The sequence below is a fragment of the Ascidia mentula genome, chromosome 3 (assembly GCF_947561715.1).
Source record: "Ascidia mentula chromosome 3, kaAscMent1.1, whole genome shotgun sequence".
Taxonomy (NCBI): Eukaryota; Metazoa; Chordata; class Ascidiacea; order Phlebobranchia; family Ascidiidae; genus Ascidia; species Ascidia mentula.
The window spans coordinates 7,071,230-7,094,875 of NC_138568.1; the positions used below are offsets into that span (position 1 = coordinate 7,071,230).

The following is a 23,646-nucleotide window of genomic DNA, read 5'->3' on the forward strand; positions in this document are numbered from 1 at the left end:
TGCTACACGTTTTAAAATGCTCTAATCGTCTGAAAAAAATGATCAAGCTCGTTTGCTTCATAAACCTGGACATACAAAATATACAAAGGAATCGATGACAACGTTTTTGCGAATTTAAGCTTCCACTCGAGTGGAAAATTGAAGTTGTGACTCTTGCGACACGACGAATGACAACAAGGGCCATTACGTATTCAACAACAAACCCTTGAAATCTCGCACACACTTTAAAAATCAAGAGGCCTCCATAACGTTCGAATGATGCTGAATGAAGTTCGCCCACGCGAACACAAATAAAGATTGTTATAGCAAAGAGTCTAAGATACGATAACATCGCACGCTTGCCTAGATTGGCCAGTTTGGTTTATTATTTTAGTTTTGGATGTTTCAGAAATAGGATAAAAGATAAAGCTTGTATTTTCAAGTGTAAAAATTATGCTGAGGATTATAATTTAGGGAACAAGTTATAACATAACTTACTTTTACGAAAACTTTTCAAGGAATACTTTTACAAAAACTTTTCAAGGAATACTTTTACATCATGGTTGTTCATTATTTTGAAAGTTTATTTCTGATTAAAACATGTTTAAAATAACTTATTTATAAAATAAAATCATTTATTTTTTCTGTATTTTTCGGCAAATTTTACAGCTTACGCGTATACCCGTTGCTTTTCACCCCCCGGGTTGAAGTAAAACAGTACGCGTTTAAAAGCGGTGATTGGCAACATGTCCGCCACCTGCTGCTTCTCATTTGCCGCAATATTCGGGATATGCGGTTTAGTATGCCTGGCTGTAGCGGCGGGCACAGAATTTTGGTTCATGGTTCACCATCATAGCCATGAGCCAGAAGTAACGATTACTGTTAACGCTACCGACACGGATGAATTCCTTTATCCATTCCACATGGGTCTGTGGCTTACCTGCTACGAAGAAAATGTTCCAGACACTGGTGAGTTGTTTGTATACGACTCTAAAATCGGTTCTTAATCCATTGAGCCATTGGCCTCAGTGCAATTTTCGAGTGGGCCACAGGGGTTAGTGAGCGAAGAATATGTTTGAACACAAAAATCAGTGTAGCTAAGTTAACGAGATATTGCTGCACAAAGAGCTTTTAAGAACATAAATCTGCCCCACAGCAGGAAAATGTTTGGAAAACACTTTTCTAAACCAACTTTTCAATCGGACGAAGTTTGTAATTCATTCTTTTATAGTACGCCAGGAAGATTTGCTTCGCGAGAAGTGTGTACTGGACTACAACTTCAAAACGAACGGCATTGAAGGTATAGTAGCCAAAAAAGTTTTTATATTGTGCTCATATTTTTCAACCTTTATTTCATGCGTAACCTGCATCAGATTTGTTGAAATGTTTGGTTTGTGCAAAATGCCGAAACGTCGATCTATATTATTTTTTTAACATTTCCAGTCAAAAAATTGACGGAATTTTATTCCACCAACGTTTCGCTTATACTCCCCTTTATGAGTATTATGAAATGATGTTCAATTTAACAGGTAGTGATTCTTGTTTTTGTATCACAGACTTTGCGAGGACCAGCGTGACGGCAATTGTGCTGGCGTGTGGAGTGATGTTGGCTGCGGGAATATTAGGATTTGCAGGTTGCATCTGCCGCCGACAAACACCGCTCCTTACAGCGGGAGCATTTCTTTATGCTTCTTGTAAGTTTTCAAAGCGAATTGAACAGAGAGTAATAGACTTACTTGCCAGTACTGAGAGCCACACCATTTTCGTGAAAGAAACTCAATCAATAATTTTGATTTTGCTGTAATATACTTGGAGTGTAATTTTTAGTGATGTGGGTTAGTTTTGTAATGTTTCACGAAACTTATGCAAATCTGTTACCTATATGTAAATGGTTTGAACGATGATTTACATTGCAGTATTTGAGAATAAGGACTCCATTATTGGTGTAGTATATATATATATAGGTGATCAGTCATTATTACCTTTTGTACTCATTCACAGGCATTTCTACACTGATCGGCATGTGCACATTCATCGGACGAATACTGCTACAGCAGGGCGACCAGAATATACCGTTGCACGAAAATGTAAAGCAAGAGTTTGGTTGGTCGTTTTTCTTGGGATGGGCTTCGATGGGATTGCAACTGCTGACAGCTTCGATATTGGTCGGTGCGGCGAAAGGTTGTGGTTCTGCTTTCAAGTCCGGGGACGACTTTATGTGAATAGAAAATATTCGTTTCTTTGCCTTGTTTTGTAAATACAGAGTTGTATAGATTTTTGCAAATAGTGTTTCCTAAAAATACATCAGCTTCGTACTGTGCATTGTCACTTTCTGTCGTTTTGGGACCAATCAGTCAACTCGACGCGAAGGATAGGAAGACGAAAACACGTATAGTTAACCTTACAGCAACGAATCTAACAACAATTTCTCCCTTACCATGCATTGTTGTTATTGCCGAAGAAATTACTGTCGCTAGGTCGTCACGTTACTAAGCAAAGGAAGCTAACTGAATAGCCAAATTGGACCCCTGTTAAAGCCACTGTAAAGCTAATATGAATAAAACTGCCATTAACAACGACTGCAAATGTACAGCTAAAGTCAGATGCTTTGTTTACTGCCTTAGGTTGAAGAAGAAACGCAACCCATTAAAAACGCATAGAAAACATACGGACACGAACAATTGTAATCGACCGTTAACGCTTCAAGTACCACCTCTTGTGGTCTTATGACACGATGTTCATATGACGGTTATTAACACACAAAAACAACGATAAAAGTTGCAAGGCGTCTTTCATAGGAACAAAGGTTTATGCTACATGTTATGTCTGTTAAGATAAAATACAGGCAAATGATCGAGGCACGTTCTGAAAATAGGAACCATATGTTATTTCACCGCATATTGTTCGATGTATGAATGGCGACGGAAGGCATTTTAGGCAAAAACACAAACAGAGCATAGAAACGAAGAGAAAAGAAAACATGCAGCATTTGTGTTTGGCCGCAGCACCATTTAAACGAAAGCTAAAAGGTAAAAAAAACGAATTAAGAATTTCCGATTTACAAAGCAGAATTATCAAGTCACAGTTATCTTCTCAAGCGCTTGCGCGGTTTGTCGGTGTCCATTTGCTGGCGCTGCGGAGCCGGATTGCGGGTTTTGTAAAGATCTGGAAATGAAGTTTAAGGTTGAGTATACTGGGTTATGCGGGTTAACTACATTAACAACTTTGCACCTTTAGTATGTAGTGCTACAAGTGTGACGCCCCAGGGTTTAACGTGTATATGAAAAGGATAATGTGGTTATTACATGTAACTTAAAATGTCATTTTTTTTCTGTCACAAGAAGTTACTTACGCCTCAACCAAATATGTAAAGGTTTGGCGTCTTAAAAAGAAGTAGTCTGTGGTTTTCGAATTATCCAACATTCGCAAATTATCCAACAGCGGTAACATAAAAAGTGCCCAAAATAAAGAGCCCTTAACAAAAAAGCTTGTCAGGCTGCATTCACAGAGTCACACATCATTCCCCGCGGTACACTGGTTGCAAGCACTCTTCTTTTGTCGACAACCTGTCATCTTACCTATCTTCTTCTCCACTTCCTTGTGGCGTTCTTTCGCCTCCCGAAGCTCCCCCTCTTTAATCCTCATCTCGTCCGTGTTGCTCGATTCCTCCACGAGTTCGAGTTCCTCCTGCGCGGATTCGAGTTCCTCCAGCGACGACTTCAACTCGTTCAGCATTTCTGCGAATGGGTTGTACAAGTATAGGACAAACAGTATAGCATATGAAGCATGATCTAAAAGTTTACAAAACCGTGAGTTACATTTGTAGAAAACATTTTTTTTATTTTACTTTTTTTTACTTTTTCTTTAGTTTTTCATGGTAATTGATAAGTGCTCGTTACATTGTTCGTATCTGACGATATATATTGATTCGGTGCAGTGGTTCGTAAACTGTTAGGCATGACGACATTTCCAATTTTACAAAATAATTGCTTCGTTATTGAAAAAAAATTTGAAGCATATCTGAAGTGTATTCAGCATGTCATTTTATTCTACATGGAATCTCTCAAATTATCGGCAAACTATATGATCAAAGAAAGGGGTAATTTTTCCTTGCGCCTTGAAAATTTTGGGAACCACTGCGTAAAAATGATAAAGTATGCTTACAGTACTTCGGCATTATCGGCGCAAACAAAAGTACCCGGACCTATCTGTTCACAGCATTGTGTGTATTTTTTGGGCAACGGTGCTCCAAACACCGCTCCCCCAAGTCGGCCGATAAAGGGCGCCCTGTTCTGGTGCCCGCCGAACTTTCCGTTGCTACGAATTCGGTCTCCTGTCTTGGTGAGAATCGTCGGACACTGGGTTTGTTTTACCACCTGGTGCAAAACACTCTGGTTACGCTGAGACTGAATGGAAAGTGGACAAAGTAAGGCGCTTCTTAACATGTTTTGTAAAACTACAGGGTTGGACAACTTTACAATTACTGACAAAAGTCTAGGTTGCATTTATTTTAAACAAAGTCTTATGATCGAGTAACCTTAAATAAACTCAGCTTTGCTCACAAACGTGCAATCGTTACTCATTCACCTGTTTTCTATACTCGTTGGCTGAATCAAGGTCGTCCATAATTAGGGCATCTCCCAACAACATTCCAAACACTGAAACACGATAAGAGATGGTTAAGGTCGCAGTTTTAGGTCAAGCAAAGGCATGAAAAATAATTCACTCTTGACAAAGATTTTGCTTCTATAACATGCAAAATATGGAAATGTCCCTTAGTTTTTCGGGTAAACTGTGGTGTGTCCGTCCGGTTTCGACTAAATCACATTGCTATAATACATGCTAATGTTTGGTTTCACGGCCTGTACGGCCCAGAACCGTTGCAAGTATACTTGATAAAGGATGTATTCATCTTAAAAGTTAATCGGTTTAAAAACAGGTTGCGGCAAGTGAATTTCGCACCTAATTTGCAGCTGTCTTCATCCTTGGGAAAGGTGAGCAGCTTTCTGGCGTACACCGGATTCCCACTGACGTGTTTGCTCTTAATACCAGCTCGTAAATGTGGCAGTGGTTTGTTCCATTCTGTCACGTTGCGCTTGAAAATGCTGTCGAGCGGTAGAAGTTGTTGAGTTCCACCCGTTACGTTGTGGATCTGTTTCGCCTGCAACAACCCAGAAATAACCCAACAATGGAAATGGTTATAGATGGGAAATGTATACGAAGTACTCAGGAGTGACCGGTAAAGTTTTTGATCATATACAGTGGTGTTTAAACGCAGCAATTTTTTGAGAAATTCTTTTGTTTGCCCCTCCTGGTAGACTAAATTCAGTGAGTGATAATAGAAAAAAAAACACCAGTTCATGTTGAGGAGTTGCAATTGTCAAGTTACGCGTAAGGTCCAACGGCAATGCGATTACCGTGCGCCAAATAATGGAAAACTTATATTTTTATGTTATTTGTAGTTGATATGGATTTTACCCTTCATCGTAAATTTGTTTCGTTGAAATCTACAAATACAATCCCTCCCTTAAGATGGGCGCTACCTGGTGTAGAGACTTAACATTTTGAAACAACAAACCTTCTGCGTTGTCATAGTGACCAAACAGTCCATGTCGCCGCCCATATGCCAGGAAAGAACTCTTGCGATGTCGTCACTTTCCACTAAAGCGAGATGCCCGACCTGGAATGTAGTTTTTACAGCGAAAATCAATCAACCAATCAATCCATTCAAGGCTATACGCAATGCGTACCTCAAAATACATAGAAAGGGGTCTTTAAAATTTCACGTACAGCCAAGCTTACAGACACTTTCACCAACAATATTAAAAACGGCAATCACATAATTCGTAAACAAGCTCTGTATTGTTTACCTTGCCAAGCACAGCGTTGCCTACGTCGTTATATTCCTCTAATTTGCATTGTCTCCTCGGTTGTTGGAGTGTGACGTCACGCTCGGTTGTGTAAAGGTCGATGAAGTTGTCGATTTCGTCGCTAGAGGGCAGCTTGGAGACGGGGACGCCCGTGCGAGACAAATCTATGACGAGCTGACGAATAAACATGTTATGGTTGTTTGTTCGGGCGTAAAAAGTTGGGACTAAGTTAGCATGCAGCCCTTCGTACTAAGATTGTCTTTAATTTAGTCACTGTCAAATTCCCATCAGCTAGACTATGGCTGCCAGTTTGATACCCCTGTCTTACTGATAGCGCAGTTATCGACCGTTGTAAGACATTTATACATTGGAAAAAGTCCACATTTCGTCATTAGACCACACAACAAATACATTTCCACCATCCAAAGCCTAATTCGAATATTTTACATACGAGACCCTCGGATATTCAATTACCTTGTCCCGTTTCTTTGAACATGTCTGACAGTTGTCTTTGACCTCCTTTAAGAGGCTCAGTTGGGCGTCGAACGTCTCCTGGTATATGCTGATAGCGTGAGATAGATTATCTCGTTGACTAATCAGGGAGCTCATCTGGGCTTGTTTCTTTGCGTCTATATTAGGGAACATTGTTTGTTTAGTAGTTCAACATGTACCAATAATACAGACTTTTAGTGATTAGTGTTTCGATTTGAAATGTACTTTTGAGGGGGGAAATAATTTTACTATAGTTTTAATCGCACATACCGTTGTAGAAGAGAAATTTCAACATATAAGGTTGCACGTTGATGTTTGGAGACACGATTTCACAGTGTAGAATATACTGAGATCCATCGCTGCCCGGTGAGTTCTCCTGCAGTGTCAAGTTCTACGAGAAAAAAGAGTTTAATTGTGAAATCAAAATGAGGACAATAAATTAGCAGTCTTGCATACTGGTTTTAGTATGTTTGTGCAAAACGCAAGCTGGTTTGTGCTTAAATACATAGCTTGTCAAAAACATACAAATATTGGCTCGTAGTGATAATCTACTGTATCTTTTCTTCATTAAACTGTATTGTCATCTAGCGACAGCAAATGATGTGACAATGGGCCAATGAATGGTTACTTCTCCATTTAAACAGCTTTGCCAACACAACAAATAAACAGTAATATCAAAAAATCACGAAAAAATGTGAACAATATTACCCCGGCTAATGCAAGGTACAACTTACTTGTAGTTTGACTTGTCCGTTTCTCAGGGCGACATTTAACCTCGAAGAATTGCCCTCGAAAGCTGGAACTTCGCTCGACTTCAGACTTTGGTCGCAGGGTTGTATGGTGACGGACACGTTGCCATTTAGGTGTTTCCCCACCGGGTTCCCGTATCTGTCCTGGGTAACCGACACAGTTGGATTAAAAAGAGTAAAACGTGATCTAAATGGTTGCTGAAAAGCTGTAGATTGTTTTTAGCACTACGAAGTTTTTTTTCCAAGTAACTGATTATTTAATTTGCGTGGGTGACATACATTATTGTAAAATAAAAACATACACAGCACCCCCTATATAACGTTCTGTACGAGTAAAAACACTTTTTAGTAACGTTTACCTTAACTTGAAGTTCGAGGCTTCTGATTAGAACGCGATTGATGGAAAGTTTGGCGTTAGAAACGGTCGGGGTTCCAGGCTCTGTGGCCGGGGTCATTGCAGATGCCTCACCTATGACAAATATAACAGTGTGTGCGATGAAGTTGGGAGCACAACGAGCACAGGTAGGACTTGACATGTCAAGCAGGGCTGTGATGCAACTTTAACTTATAAAACAATACGGATGGACGGGTACCGCATTGCCAAGAAACGATCTGCACACACGCAAAAGTCCTGCGTTGCTTCGGTATGGACATTAGTGGATGTCATCAAACGTAAAATAACGTGGATCGCGCTCCGATTTTTCTTTACCACTGCACAGGCCCGAGGTTCTCTTACAGTGCGTCGCGACGCCGTAGTGCGTAATTATGAGCTTCCAAGGGCGTCGTGTAACAATTTAAATAAAAAATTTGTAGGAAAAATGCAGGCAAATAAAAAGTTAAGTCAGACCGAAAACTGTAAACATAGAAACAAATCGTTATGATAGATTTATGATTGGTGTGTCGGAAGTGCGGTGAATCTTTCCCAGTTCGTCGCACGTGCAAAAGTTTTAAGAACCACTGACACGGGCAATACACCCGCTGTGTGACTCATTCGCTACAGCGCAAACAGGGATGCTCAGGATTGTGAGTTCAAATGTAGCAGGGTTTTTCCCATCTCGCCAATGCAATAAAAATGGCTAATCAGAGGAATGTTCCGTTGCAATTAAACATCCCGTTTACCTGGAACTGTCTTAAGTTTGAAACATTCGCTGGACATGGTGAAGGACTTTGCGCTTGTGGAAGGGGTGATACCGAATATTGCCGTGCAGTCAGTTGCTTGGTTGAAAGCTTTTAAACTTGCGAACACGTAACAACCGTTGGACGCAACAGCGCGATGCCATTCAGCCTACAACGAAAAAATAAAATATTATGGCATCTTACACAAATTTGGAACCTTTTTTGAGTATTTTTCGGATTAAAGTTTAGCTCTTGTCAAAAAGCCTATCTGTGTGCCACTAATTACTACATTAAATATAGCGCTTCCGTAACTTAAGTGCCAGAAGAACAATTCTTATTAACTGCATGGCTGCTTATTCACCTTGGATGGTATTGATTTGTCCTTGGGTCGGTTCCCCCTCCACACGACCATACTCATGTTGACGTTGCAGGTGACATTCGTCCCTTCCTCGTTTAGAACATTCACCTCAAAATCTGCGAGAAAAACAATTATTGACAGAAAAACTTTTGGCCCAAAACGGTTTTAAGCGAGAGCGAAAAATCTTATATTCGAAATTACAGAATCATAGTTACAGTTACAGTTATCGGACAGACCGACTGATCTTCCCCAACTGGAATAACACAAACTTCAGAATCACAAGCAATCTGATGACTATAAAGCACAAAGGAAATTTACAAAAAAAACTGATGAATTATCAGGTGCTGTGGCAATTTAAATGTGCATTGCTGCTATAGAAGACAAGATCCGGTCTTTCCGAAGAATTAAACCATTTACCTTGTCTTAAAGCACGATGGCCTTTAATGCGGTAAGCAATACATATTAACGGTTAAGTATTAAGTCTATAAACTGATTAGAAAGAAACCTACTGCGTGGACAAAAGGGCGCCATACTTATATTTAAACAAAACACTTCTTCTCACAGCAGCAACTGACCACAAGGTCTATGACAAGTACACTGGAAAAACGGAAAAATCACTGGTATAATACATTTATCGCAGTAAACTGAACCGGATTTTCTATATATACCTGGCCAAGACGTTCCGACTTCAACCGTGGTTTCACCCAAGCAGTTGACGTTGACAGATACGGGCGTTTCGGTGTTCGGCAAAACTGCCAGAGTCAACTTGGGCCCTTCTATCGCCTGGCGGTTGTAAACGACCCGGGGTTGGAGGGTGTATTCACCACTGGGTAAAAATATTCGAATTTGATAAACGAGGTATAAGCGTATCAATGGATTGCCAAGGAAAGAAGATTACAGCGGTATTTTAAAATGAAATTAGCTTGAACGTGTTTTGGAGTATATTATATTTTATGTTGACGGAACATTATAGGCAAAGTATTCGTAATTATTAAAATTATTTCTGCTGAACAGTTCAAATGAAATTCGTTGAAAAAGATAGAAAAAACAGCAATAATCAAAGACAACAAGTTTCATTCTAATTGTTGTGCTCACAAACGAGAAATATACAATTTTCGTTGTTGCAGGCAAACATATGCTTGTGTATATTGGGTAAATAACTTTAGTTTTTTTGGTTTAAAATGCAGATAAATACATAATTTTTTAACACATCAAGTGACAAATTGACAGTTAATACCATTTGCAATAGTAATTTCGCTTCATTTATGCTTTTTTAGGCAAAATCTATGCAAGAAATCTCTGCATGTTATTTAATATGTTCAAGTATTGAAATGCAAGTTTTAACACTACAAATGGTAGTAACCAAGTACTAAGCATGTCGAAAGAATATTAATTCAAACAACCAAACAGGGGTTTAGTGCAAACGTATGACAACATCGTACCATTTTCCAGAGACAGAAAACTTGGGGAAAGCAGCTCTTCCCCCTGCGTCAGTTTTGAGCACACCGGGTGCGGGCGAAAGTTTCAGACTAGGGTCTTTCCCCAACAAAACTTTGACACCACTTTCGGGAGAGGGGTTTCCCCAGCCGTCTAGTAGTTGAACCGAGAGTTGGTCCTGGAGTCTCGTTCCACTCAGTACCGACACAGCCTGTGGTGACAAACGCAATGTCAGAGTTGTCCTTGCGACAATTTAACCCTTAATCTATGAAACACCAACAAATTTAAAATTAACAATACCAGAACAAAGATTTTTAGGAGACTATTTGACTAGAAAGATTTGCATAACCAGGAAGTTTTAATAACACGTGGCAGCATACAAAAGACTGGCAAAACATTTTAAAAAGGTTTTAAGATTAAAGCAAACGGCGATTAAAATAACCACAACTTCAAAAGAAAGCATAGCAACTAACAAAGAAATTTAGATAGAAACATAAACTTATAAACTTTTTCCTTCGATAAACCTAACAACATATTTATGCTGATGTATTTTGTCACCTTGTCGACGTCAGGCCAACCTTCCACTCTCAAAGTAACGGGAGAACCGGCCACTAGTTGGAGCACCGCGTATTCCTTGATGTTATCATCATACGTAGCTGTCAACTCTCTTGAACCGAGAGGCCCCTCGTTGAATTGTATATCGCTTATAACCACTTTATTGTTCTGCAAAATCAGATGTACAACTTGTGGGTCGGTATGTAAACTGCTAAGAGAAACAGATAGCGGCAATTTTGAACGTTGTTGTATACGCACCAATAAGGTTTGAATTTGTGAACTGAAGGAAATACACACCGACACATAATGAAAAACAAAATTTATGGAATTAGTAAATATGGTGTTATCCAAACCCACTCTGTTTACAAAAAAATTGCTAAATTATTTTACTTATTAGGCTTGGGACATCATACAACTACATTTTTATGCCCTTAGGAACATCTGTATATTAAACTGAAATTGCAAATTATAAGTATTATATTATAAAAGCAGATAGTCCCAATCCGAACAACAGCGTTAAGGACGTATCCGTACACACACTCTGCGCCATGGTGTCTGTTTTTTTTATTATCGCAAACACAAACGCTCGTGCCAGCTCATAATGAAACGATCAATGATCGCTGTGCGAAGTTTGTGAACGTCCTAAGAAAAACAGACAAACCTCAACAGACTTCGAAATTAACGATTCGTCCAAACCATCAGCGGTCACCGATATTTTGTCTATTTGCCCCGGCCTGATATGGAGGTGGTTTCCAAAGCTGTCAAGCAAAGCGACAGACACCGGTTCCTGCCGAACCATTCCGATGCGAACGTCTCTTTTGCCGTGGATCGTGATTTTTAAACCAGCCGGTTCACCAGCCACTGGTCTATACAAAATACTTTTCGTTAGGTAATATTGGGGAATGGTTTTAACAAGTGATATGATTGCTGAGATTGCCAAGTACAGGCCTTCGCAGTAAGGCGATCCTGTTTAGTACGCAAAAGTATGGGTGATTTCTGCATTCAACTGTATTTTGAGAATTGCGCTTTAGCTTTATATGTACGTTGTCAACCAGTTTCGGATAACTACACCAGAACGCTATAGCGTAGAGGTTATACGACTTTTATACACCATATTCGTCACCGACACTGACAAAGCTTAAGGAAAGACAATCCAAAACGTCGTTTCCGCCATAGCTGCGTCGCTCGTGCGCAGGTTTTACGAACAAAATATTTGCCACAACTTAAAGTAAAACATAAGAAACCAACCGACTCGAATTTACTTACTTCACGTTAAAGGAAAACTCGACGGTTTTTTCGCCGGTGTAGGTGACCTGACAGAACTTAGTGTCGCTGACGTTGGTGGGCACTGGTACGTGAGGAAGGATGTTGTTTTCAAGTTCGTTCAGTGACGTAGAAGCTGTCCAGTTGACCTAATGACAAAAACATTATGTAAAATCAATTTCAATTCCCATTCACCGTTAACTGAACACAGGCTTTTCACAAACATAGATGTAGATATGTAGCTTGAATATGCGTTTCGGTGGGACTGCAACAGTAAGCACGAAAGTAAAGTTAAAGGGTGAGTAATACCAAAGAACCGATATTTTTGTCCTTTACCTTAATGCTGGACGCGAGTTTTTCGGTGATTTCGACAATGCGTTTGGCCTCGTCGAGAAGTTGGAAACTCAAGTTGTCCATGTTTTCACCAGCTTCCCAATATATGTCCTGACCTGGTGGAAGTTTATGTGGGTAAAAAAAACAGTACGTTTTGGGCAACACGAGCTTTCCGAAAACCGAAACAAAAAAACAGGCGAATCAAATGAAAAAGTTGCAATATAAGCACGGTTAGAATGGTTCCCTTGACAACATTCTCAATCTACAAACCTAACTTTCAGAATGCTACACTTTCCAAGTGTTTTGCAGCTACCGCCCAACAAAACAACGTAGCATTGGCAACTCAAAGTGACCTTCAGTATGGAGGTAACTCACCCACCTGGTTTTAGTTTACTTTTGGGTTCACTTTCGTCTTCCGAGGCTGTTGCGTCTTGGTGAAGAACTTCGATGAAGCGGATTTTTGTTGAGGGTTTTACCGTAAACTTGCACTCAACCGGCCTGATCTGTTCATACAATGTAACAAGTGATAATTATCTACAAGTAAATTGAAGCCAATAATACGATTTCTGTGAGCTGCAGACAGATGGCCACTGTTTCGATCTACAAGGTCTCATAAGGCCTTTTCGTAAGGATGCACCTAGTTTGGTACCCAACGGATGACGGTGATTGTATAGTCACCACCAAGTGGAAGTCTTTTTCTGACCGCATGGTCACACCAAGATGTACTGATGAGACCTTATAGGTTGAAACAGTGGCCATCTGTCTGCAGATCACAGAAATGTGATAATTATCAACCGACAAAACCAACTCATTTGAAATAATTAGAGGCAGAATGCCCACAATAGGATTTTAGAGGCCCCCCTGAAAGAACCACGTTTGATGCATATATTTCTAGGATACAAACTTTTTTATTCGATTGCGCGAAATTACAAATACGTTTCACCGTAAAGGGGTTAACGTGCAAGTGTCCAGCCCTGGTGTGAGAACAATGAGGTCATCGGTTTTCATTTGAAACACGTTGGAGATAAGTTCGGAGTTACGATTGTCGCAAATTTTGTTTGGTTGTAAACTGCTTTCCATTGTGAAAAAAACTTTTCAATTTCGTCTTGAAGCAGAATGCAGGTGCCTACGTTTGTACAAAACTTACTTGTTTCATTCCTTGCACTTCCACCCTTGCTTTCACCACTTGCACCTTGTTAATCTTCTTCAAACGTATTTTTCCCTGAAGGTTGCCGCAGCCGGTTTGAGAGCAGTTGCATGACAACGTTGACAAATCCTTTCTGTCCGTAAACTGGAAACAATTCGCTTCGAATTAGGAGGGAAACAAAAATATACTGCGTTGTATGTTCGGCAAAACATTCTACACCCAACACGCCCATATTAGGCATGATTAACTATATAGCCAGGCTAAATACGGTTTTGCCAAAAGTTTAACTTTAAGTTCAAAGGCTGATCCAAATAGGCTGCAATGCCTGCTGGGCTGCGAAGCCTGTAAAACTAATAATCTCGATACGATAGCTGTGATCGCCAAGTAAGGACCTGTGCAGTGGGGCGATCCTGCCAATCATGCCATTACATGAAACTACTTTGTTTTCGGTTCAAATACGTTAAAACAGTTAAAAATTTCCTGCAAAAAACGTTCACTTAATTGCTGCCTTCAGTTATACCTTGCACTGTACGTTGAGCTTGGGCTGTGACGTCACGTTGCCGGCGACGTCGGTAACTTCTACGCCGAGTGAAATTTCGGCCATGTTTTCGCAAGTCAACGTGGATAGCACATCGAAATCATCTGCAATCAACATTAAATTTTTAAAGACGAAAGTCAAGTCAATGTGATGGTTTTCATTGTCGTCAATCAGAAGGCAATGGAAGTACAGGTCTTAGCTTTGTTTATAAGTAACATCAATTCCAACAGGCATGGACGCAATGTGAATTTTCTGTCATACCAAACAGCACTGTCGAGACCTTATAGGTCGATGCAGTGGCCATCTGTATAAAGCTCACAAAATTCAATTCCAATGTTCAAAATACGTTCAACAATTTCTTACCTTCATCAATTTGGATTTCCTCATATCCGTCGCTGAATGACGTCACCCTCAAACTGTCAGGTTGTCCGGGTAATAACCGAATTTTAAGGGTCTGAGAGGGTCGAGCCAGTCCAGGCAGCACCACGGTCATCGTGAAGTTCTGAAAATAATGTAAATTGGGTCTAACTGGCGTAAGGCCGCTAATTCTTTCAGGCATGTTGTTAATGTAAACGTGTCGCTTTGAACAAAACAACATCTTTTTTTTAACTGTTTAGTATTAAGTAAACTCGACGTTTCAGTCTTTGTACAGCTGACCTGACGAATTTATCGACAAATTTATTTTGTCAATGGGTCCATTTTGGTTGGGGCCAAATTGAGTAGGTGATGCGATTTTTATTGGTTGATTTTATTTCATAATACAGTTTCTTGCAAAACAAATTTCTCAAAAATTACGTTTCAAAATTATACAAAACATTACAGTCTCTATATTCACTAACTGAGGCCAGCAAGAATTTGCAACACCCAAGGTGAATTCAGGTTAATGTTTACCTTTCCGTGCTGAGATTCCACCACCCCAACTGCTGAGACATCTTTTATAATAAGAGAGTTTCCTTTCGCTTCAACACCTTTAAAAGTGAGTTCCATGCCTCTGTGGAGGTTCATAACAAATCACTTTTTATTTGCAACAGAGCTGTAACAATCATTAAGAGCTGCAGACAGGTGTTTGCACATATATGAATTGGGTGAACTCGAGCCGGTAGCACTATCGACTACCAAGCAATGGTTTGGCCTCAGTGCGCTCCACTGGTTCGTCTCTGTTGATTGGTGCCTAGTTTGGTACCCAACGGATCGACGATTGACCAGAAGGTACCAAAAAGTGGAAATCTGTGTCCAGTTCCACAGTCAACAGCTGCACTGATGAGACCTTACAGACTGAAACAGTGTGCACACCTATCTGCAGCTCTCAAAACACTTTTTGTAATTTGTGACTCGTGAAGGGTAACAGTACTGGACAAACATAGCAGCCGAGAAACTACTCTGGGCGTCCAATGGTAAGAATTAGTGTTTGCTGTATTACTGCTATTACCTCGGGTCGTCATAGTGCAAAACTGGCTTTACTAAAGCACCTTTCATTCAACATCATGTGTATATAAGTTTTTTTGGACTTACTGTGACTCCAAAAGAGGACAGTCCTCAATGGAAGCCCTAGTTGCGTGGCCGTACTTGTCCTGCATATCAAGTGGGATATCAAAACCTTCTCCAACTCTTAAAGGCGACTCCAATATACCGACCATAAATCTGTTAAAAAAGAGTCCGTGGTCACTACGTAATTATGCGTAAAAATAGTTTACAATTGATTCCAGTACGCCTTCACTATAAAGTAGGCACATATTTTGTAAGGTAGTGAATAATACAGTACAACGACGAGTTGAGTTGAGTTTACTAGTTTATGACGTAAAGCGTCATGGAAACAGTGGTTTTGACTGACTTGTAGGGCGGGGCTTCTCTGATGCGGAAGTTGATTGACAGGGAGGGCAGAGTGCAGTCGGGTGCAAAATCGTACGATCCACTTTCGGTTAAGGCTGTCTTGAGCACCAGTGAATATTGACCAATGTCCTTCAACTTTTCTGAAAAGCAAAACGAATGGTGTTATGAATAGATATCAGTTACAAACTATTGTTTTTAAATAAATTAACCTGATGAAGCTGCACCTGATGAAGCGAGATCAATCTCGCGAAAGCTCATGCGAATAAAGTTGTTTAACAGTCAGTCTCTTATAAAAGCAGTGCACAAGCAAGCATATAGTCTTAAATAAATTAGTATACATGGTATTTTTCATTTTTTGCTGATTTCAAGCCTTACGGCTAACCTACAATGTGCCTTTAATTAATCAAATTTGGCAATCCGGCACCCATATATAACCATTCAGCCCAGTTGGCAATCTTTACTTTCTCACAATAACACATATTTTGATAATTTTTGCAAAACAGAAGTTGCAACACCCGTTGTTCAACATACCGATAGGTTTAAACATGTAGGACTGTTGTTTACTAGAAGCAGCCACATGACTTGAGAGTTCAACATTTCTGTCTGAGTCGACAGCAGTAAAGAAAAGTCTCTGCTCCACGAGCAGTTTCCCACTTCCACCACTAGATGGCAGCTTACTCACCATTTCCCCGTGGTGGTCTCGAATCTCAACAACCATCTTTCCTGTGATAGTTAATCAACATAACAAATAAATTAAGTTGAAGTGTACTGTAATACTCTGTCATGTTAACACAATATATTACTATAAACAGTGTTTTCCAACCGGTGGTACGCGTACCACTAATGGTACGCGACGGCATTCCAGGTGGTACGCGAGCACCTTTCCGTAATTTGCGGATATAGTTCAAATTTAAAAAATCGTAAGTGATCTGAAAATGTTTGTTACTTCATCCCCGAGGTTACTTTGTAACACTCAACTAGGTGGTACGCGTCGAAATTGTTCTACCTTCAAGTGGTACGCATCCACAAAAAGGTTGGGAATCACTGCTATAAGATGGAGGTGCTTCCGACTTTACTGGTGGTCACGTGACAATGCAAATAACTTATGCAAGACACCTTTACCAGTGAAGTATACGGGAGACTCACCTAGCAAATGCGAGATACCTCCAAATACAGCCATCAAAACACGAATCATAATTGATGGAAAAATGGCAACACAGACTTACCGATACTTAATCCAGCCTGACTCGATTGTCCTTCGCTTACTTTGTTACCGTCTGGCCACTTTATACTGAGTGATGCCGGCAACCTGGACTCCTCTTCTTTGATCGTGGCTTTGATGGTTGCCGTGGACACCGTGCGGTCAAGTTTTGAAAGGGGGTAAACCCGTACCTCGTTGTGTAGTGTATGCGGCTCCTGAGCAAGAATGGCTCGGGTTTATTTGTTACAAAAACGGCTCAGCATGGCTGTTTAACCCGTGCAAAGAAAACACGATTTTCAAACTCTACTTTCAGAGTGGTTCTTTATTTAGTTCAAGCACTCGGCATAGTTATGTAATATTAGAACTGGAACCAAAAAAGACGCTGCATTTTGATGCCGAAATTAGATTAATTTCAAAACAAGCACAATTCTTAGATATAAGCACTGAATATAACTTGCTTCTAATCCAAACATTTTCACCACCTGAATTATTTCCATTTCTCCGCCAACGGCGTAGACGTCACCGTCATAATCACCGCAAAGAAGGAAACGTCGGATTGTGCCACATATGATTGGAATCGTCCGCTGTGTTCGAACCTATACAGAAAATACATTAAAACAAGCATCAATATGAAATTTATTTATCAGTATTGCAACATAAACCTATTAAAGAAGCGAAGTTTTAGTGCCAACTGAAACGTTCAATAAAAGATTCCTGCTTCATTTCCTCGACACATTTTCAAAGACATAGATTTTTGCTGACTAAATGTGTTTCTGGGTCCTTACCACTTGTCCTTTGCCGAACACTTTCCCATTCCACTCAATAGCTTTGTAAACTGTCCACGGTGTCTGGCTTTTTCGTGAGCCAGGTTCGCTCCTCATAATCGTACTCGAAAACTTCAGGAACTTGATCTGCGTAGTAGGTGAAAATGTTAACAACGCAATGGCCACGTTCAATATAGCCCAGCAACCCCAAAAAGTTGCTTCATAACATAACTGTTTTGCTTGACACGCAATGACATGGGACAGTTGCCCATACTATCAAACCCAATTTTGTCTCAAACAAAATCTTTTTTTTTTCATTTTATACTTCGAAAATATGGTGACAATTTCTACCTGATTAATAATAGCATATTAGCTTTGGCTTTCCTATTCAAAGGAATCAACTCCAAGTATTTTGCACCCAAATTTCTACCTGCTTATCGTATTTCGAGTGGCATTCTCTCATCCAGTCCATGAACTGCCTCTGCATGGGTCCGTGCTGTTCTTCACCCAAAATCATTTGCAGAAAGTTAGTGGTGCGGTCGCGCAGTTTCGAGTCGAGATCAATGAACGTCAGTTTGTTGGTGCTCACCTAAAGCAGTTGAACAGATTTAGATCTGATATAGTGTAAATTAACGATTAGTTCACTAGGGTTACAGGCTTCGAAGACTAAGCACGATAGCTTGGGTCGCCAAGTGAGGACCTGCGCAGTGGGGCGACCCTGACAATCATGCGATTGCACGAAACATTGCTGCGTTGTTAAAATGATTATAGTTATTAACCCGTGGCAATACTTAATGCTGTATTGGAGGCGTGATCTAAAAATACGCTATAGGTGTCCATTAGGGAAATGAGCGTGCAAATTCGGCCGGATTGTTGTAATCACAAACGGCATGGAAACATGGTCCATATTTTAACCAAAACGTACAATACCTATGAACCTATTGGGAAAACGGACAAGTTTGGGAACAACACGCATCAACAGCAAACTTCCGACACTTTCTACGTGGTAAGCGTCAATCAATCAACTTTACAAGTTAACTTGATTGACTAGCAAAACTCCCAACACAGCGGTTAGAGAGAGTGTAAAGTCTTTGACTATTCAATAAAAAAACACTTGCGGAAATGACTGTAACGAACTATGGAAGTACCTTGAGGTAAATCTATCACAGCTCGAGGTAAATAGATTTTAAATATCAATGAACAGAGGTTTCAAGAATTTCACTGTTGATTTGATCCATGGATGCATTTGTACAAGTCAAGTTTGGCCTACGGGCATGCAACAACAAATAAACACCTGAAACTTGTCGTTGGTAAACAGACAGCCTGATATTCTGTAGAAGCAATCACTCGGAACAGCTGTCGTTGGTTTCTTCGGCATTCGGCACCATTCAAAACTAAAATACAAAATAAACCACCTTGGAATGAGATGCCAATTAAACATTAATAATCTGCATTAAGATCACGGGCGTAACAGTCAAGCTATCGAGCGAGATACGAAAACTCAGCCTCCGGTGAAATTTGAACTCACGCCCTTGAGCATACCGGGCCCACAACGGGAGCTCGGTGCTTTCAGTACACATTGGTCCAGATACACCTGTGCACAAGGGCACAACTTGCCAGAAGCATTTAGTTTTATGGAGAGAACCTTCACCAACGTAATCAGAAAACGCAAAAACAATATATGCTCTGGCGTTATAAGGCAGGATCGCCCTTCTGCGAGGGCCTTTCCTAGGCGACGTTGAAAATCATATATTAATCATTGATCGTTCAATCAATGCATGATGGCTGAAATCGCCAATTAAGGGCCTTCGCAGCAGGCTGTTTCCGTCTTTTTACGCGAAAAACATTCGTTCTTAAAAAACGTGTGGGTTCTATTTCGTTTATCTTTTTGTTGTTAAACCCACAAATGCGTTTGCTTATTGCTAGCCTTTATTGAAAAACATCCAATGCATAGTTATGCAAGCCATGGAAAGTTATGCTAAACTAAACATTTGGCCATTATGGCAATTAACTCACTCATCAATAAATGTGTAGGGAATCAATCTTCCATTCCAGTAGCACTCAAATATAGGTCGTCTACCACGAGCAGGAAGCTCACTTGCATCAAATGCTTCTTCTTCGTCATCTAAAAAAAAACAAAAAATCAAAATTCATCAAAGCAAAAATGTTGCACAAACCTTACCTGCTTGACAAATTAAACAGTGGAATACATTTTAAACAAAAAAAGCAATAGTTGATTCAATTTTAGTAGATGCAAAGAAAACAGCTGGGCAGTTGACTTATAATACATACCTCTACTGGTTATGTCAAGAGGATATGTCTCCCTGTCGTACAAAAAAGGATGGTATCGAATGATACCTTCCACCTCACCACCATCAGCTATCGCCCGGAACTCAAACGAATTCGATGCAGTTCGAATGTACTTTGACTCCAGGTCATCCTCAATGTCATGCAGGTTTATTGAGATTGTCTCGTGTCCCTCTTCATGGAGTGATACCTAACATACAAAAAGTTGCAATTTCACCTAAAATCCATCGACATTAATTTACACTGAAAAATGCTTTTTTTACAGAATTTTTGTGGGATAAAAGTATGTCTAGATAAAAGGGTGCCTAATTTAGATTTAAATATTTATACCTCAAATTATTTGATTTGATAGACTGTTTAATGCATAAGGTAATTGTCTATTATATTCATATACTGTGGGGTAGTTACAGCAACAATACAAAGGTCTGGAGTTTAATTTGAACACATGGATGTTTTACACATACTTCAATAGTTTTTTACAGTGCTACCATTTATTTGACAATGTTTTTGTTGGAGTTACTCACCTTGATATTAACATCCAAAGCACCAACATTTTTTCGCTTTCGGGATAATGCTGTGTTTCCTTCTGGTCCATGAATGTAGTAATGATAAATGTGACTAAAAAAACATGTATATACTGGATTAAGTGGGATAGATCACATTACAGCACAGAGCAGAGCTTACGCAAGTTGCCGAGTCCAAACTTCAAATCCATGTTTAACAAATGTAGCGTGAGTTGGTGTAAGGCCACTCACGATAACTCGCGTAAATGCTTCTTCACCTTCGGACAGGATAAAGTTTTGGGTCATGTTGTCATGCTTTGGAATGTGGGAAAGATCTCCAGGCTGAAAGTAAAGAGTTTTTGTTTCACATTACTGGACACGTACGACAATCAAAATTCCAAATGCGCAGAACACCTTTCTATTTCTGATGTATCCAGCAAAGATGGCTTCACGATTTCGTTCCTTTCGACGGAATTCATCTTTTGACATGGTAAACTCATGGACATCACAAGATCCTCTAGGCTTGGTGATAATCTTCACAAAAATAATTGTAATAGCAATAAAAATTATCTAGTTAATTAAAAATAATAGAATACATGACAGAGGACAGAACAGGTTAACAACTACATTAAAATGTCATGCAGGTTTTTTTGCGGAAGTGATATTTTCAAGTTTTTCACCCTTGTTGCATTTCCTATGAAAAAGATAGCTTGCTTTCCTCCAACTCCGAACCAGGAGATGTCGCTGTTCAGTGATTTAGGAGTTTCTTCCTGTGAGGTTTCTTCACATCTTTCATCAGCTTCCTCATTATTTCCCATGATATTACTAAAACATATGGATTTTTATTACATTTTCTAGTCAACTGGTTTTTGTAAACGCTTTAAGTGAATCACATAAATTTAAGATATATATACTACTATTTGTAAAAATCTAACCAACAATCAAAAACATACAGTATTGAAATAGTAATAAAGTTTGTTGATACAAAAGCATGTTTCACATATCAGCTATACTTACACCCTCTCATGCCTTTCTTTTCTATTGAATTTGGACAATCTGTATATGGCCCAGTTGTTCAGCTGTCTTGATGACATTCCTTCTCCATTGTCGTAAACACACAATGCATGTTTCCCAGTTGACTCATTGATGTGCTGGTAACATACAATAAGAAAACAAATAAGCACATATCCTGGAATATTTTTCCTAAAACTTTACAGATGTTTATATTTACACATTGCATTCTAGTGTTCATACATACCAAACTTAACTCTATGCATCTGGGTCCTTTGTTTTTGACTGTGGCGGCAAGCGCATTATCAATGAGCTCAGCAAAGGCAAATGCTACAACAACAAAAAGTACATAGTGTCATATTGACATCAAAAATCAAAAGCAATCTGTCTATATTACGTAGTGGATTGATGTGGCCTTCGCTTGCATAATACTCATATATTCCACTCTTGATTAAAGTGTCATAATGTGGCTGGAATTCAATCCTTTCTGAAACAGGTGTTTCTAATGGCTGGTCCAAGTATTTGAGGAGATACAGCGTGTCACCAGATTCAATGAGTGTAACTGAAAGTGGAACAAACAGTACATAGCATTCTATTTCTTACATGCAAAATAACAACATACCAAATGTATCATCATCACAAACCACATTCCGCCCAGTGGTGGTAATAAGAAAGGAATCTTTCGATCTTAGTGAAAATTTCTGCACATAAAAAATCTTCGATGATAATTTATAAATACCACAACGCAATAAAAATTTAATTTATGAATGCAATCACAAAGCTGCACAGATACAATTACAAATTTCTTTGATATATACATTGTTGTTGCTATCCCCCCACATTAGGTTGCAATACTAACTTTTTTAATTTTTTCCAGAAAAACATCAAATGAAAAGACTCCACCAATATGGATTTTCTGTTTGTCACTGTCTCCCTTGCTATTTCTGCGGTCATACACGAACACAAACGCATCTTCCTCATCGTTATCCATGGCCCAACATCCAAAAATGAGAGTAAAAGTTCTAATTTGCAACACAATGCTGCAAAAACAATTCCCGCGCACATACACACTAGCAAAAGAATGTAAATAAAAGGACACGCGCCGACGCGCGGTTGAAAATCATCCGCATGCTTGCAATCACCAGCTAAAGAATTTCCGTAAGTTCTTGCATTTTTTGTTGTTTCTGATTGCGAAGATTTTTAAAGCTGTTGACAGGATATTTTTTTTTTCAGATAAATAACTTTTTCAAATAATGTTATCTCCCTATTCTACAAAACTAATGTTATTTAACCGCCTCCCTTGATGTTAAATTATGTAAACAAATTATTATTTGAAAATCACTGGCAATGATCATGATGATGCAATTACAGATTTATAATAATCTCGGAAGGGATGTCATCGACCATGTTACGTTTTTCCACCAAAGCCTAGTGTTCCACCAGCGCCCGATTTTTAATGCGGTAGATGTCACTACAGTGCCAGTTTTATTTGTACATGGTTAGTAGCATGGTAGGCCTATAGGTGAAATTGGCGGGCGATTGGGTGCATCAGTCAAGCACCCCTACTCACATAACAAGAAGCAGATCGGGATTCGTGGACAAGATTTCCTGGGGTGACTATTTATCGCCGTGTTGGCTATTTATCGCCGGTATTTATCGCCGTGTTTACTTCGATTATCCTGATGATGGTCTGTTGGATAACGATCGAAAACGTCGTACAAACAGGCTTTTTGCCAGAAGAGCTTTTAATTACTAAGTAGTATGCCTGGCAGCATCAGCAACAAACTATTTAAAGATTTCCTGGGTTCGAATACCGGATCAAAAATGCTGGTATAACTGAGATGAAATTTTAATAGTGCTTTGCAGGCTACATTCAATCTGTCTGACAACATTCCAGTGGTCGATCATTTGCAAACAACATTAGCAAATCTTAGAATAAAAATTGAGAAAAAAGTTTTGTAACTTTATTCATGGTTGTTTTGGACTAGCAGCATAACACGATTACTATAGAATTGATGTCCATAATCCCATTGCATTTCTAACCAGACTAATTTCGCAACAAATGTAGTTGTTATTAAAATAGAACTCCAATCAAAATTTAAACTGACCTAAAAATTTCTAGTATCGCAAACAAATCCAGGCGATTCAAAAGTTTATGAAAACACAAATAGCAAAACTATGGAAAAACAACTA

At 39.4% G+C, this 23,646-nt stretch overlaps 2 protein-coding genes across 2 annotated transcripts; one reads left to right on the forward strand and one right to left on the reverse strand.

The window, feature by feature from the left end:
* Window positions 1-719: 719 nt before the first annotated feature.
* LOC145895258 (protein NKG7-like) lies at window positions 720-2,201 on the forward strand. Its single transcript, XM_082984031.1, has 4 exons — window positions 720-948; window positions 1,211-1,279; window positions 1,536-1,673; window positions 1,981-2,201. The coding sequence occupies exons 1-4, from the start codon at window positions 726-728 to the stop codon at window positions 2,199-2,201; spliced, it is 651 nt and encodes a 216-aa protein (XP_082840157.1). The 5' UTR covers window positions 720-725.
* Window positions 2,202-2,578: 377 nt separating this feature from the next.
* On the reverse strand, window positions 2,579-22,509 carry LOC145896056 (structural maintenance of chromosomes flexible hinge domain-containing protein 1-like). The gene is made up of 43 exons (XM_082984860.1): window positions 22,313-22,509; window positions 22,076-22,154; window positions 21,851-22,015; window positions 21,701-21,783; window positions 21,460-21,593; window positions 21,123-21,267; window positions 20,857-20,976; window positions 20,624-20,784; window positions 20,464-20,557; window positions 19,925-20,129; window positions 19,649-19,757; window positions 18,927-19,026; window positions 18,063-18,221; window positions 17,654-17,779; window positions 17,351-17,464; window positions 16,894-17,083; window positions 16,199-16,390; window positions 15,669-15,807; window positions 15,350-15,478; window positions 14,729-14,828; window positions 14,201-14,339; window positions 13,820-13,941; window positions 13,300-13,443; window positions 12,532-12,655; window positions 12,156-12,268; window positions 11,823-11,968; window positions 11,218-11,422; window positions 10,560-10,724; window positions 10,007-10,212; window positions 9,233-9,390; window positions 8,568-8,680; window positions 8,210-8,375; window positions 7,450-7,559; window positions 7,076-7,234; window positions 6,612-6,732; window positions 6,324-6,478; window positions 5,850-6,023; window positions 5,558-5,659; window positions 4,942-5,140; window positions 4,567-4,637; window positions 4,184-4,355; window positions 3,558-3,716; window positions 2,579-3,144 (listed from the first exon to the last, which is right to left on the reverse strand). The coding sequence occupies exons 1-43, from the start codon at window positions 22,442-22,444 to the stop codon at window positions 3,065-3,067; spliced, it is 5,979 nt and encodes a 1,992-aa protein (XP_082840986.1). The 5' UTR covers window positions 22,445-22,509; the 3' UTR covers window positions 2,579-3,064.
* Between the last annotated feature and the right edge of the window lie 1,137 nt (window positions 22,510-23,646).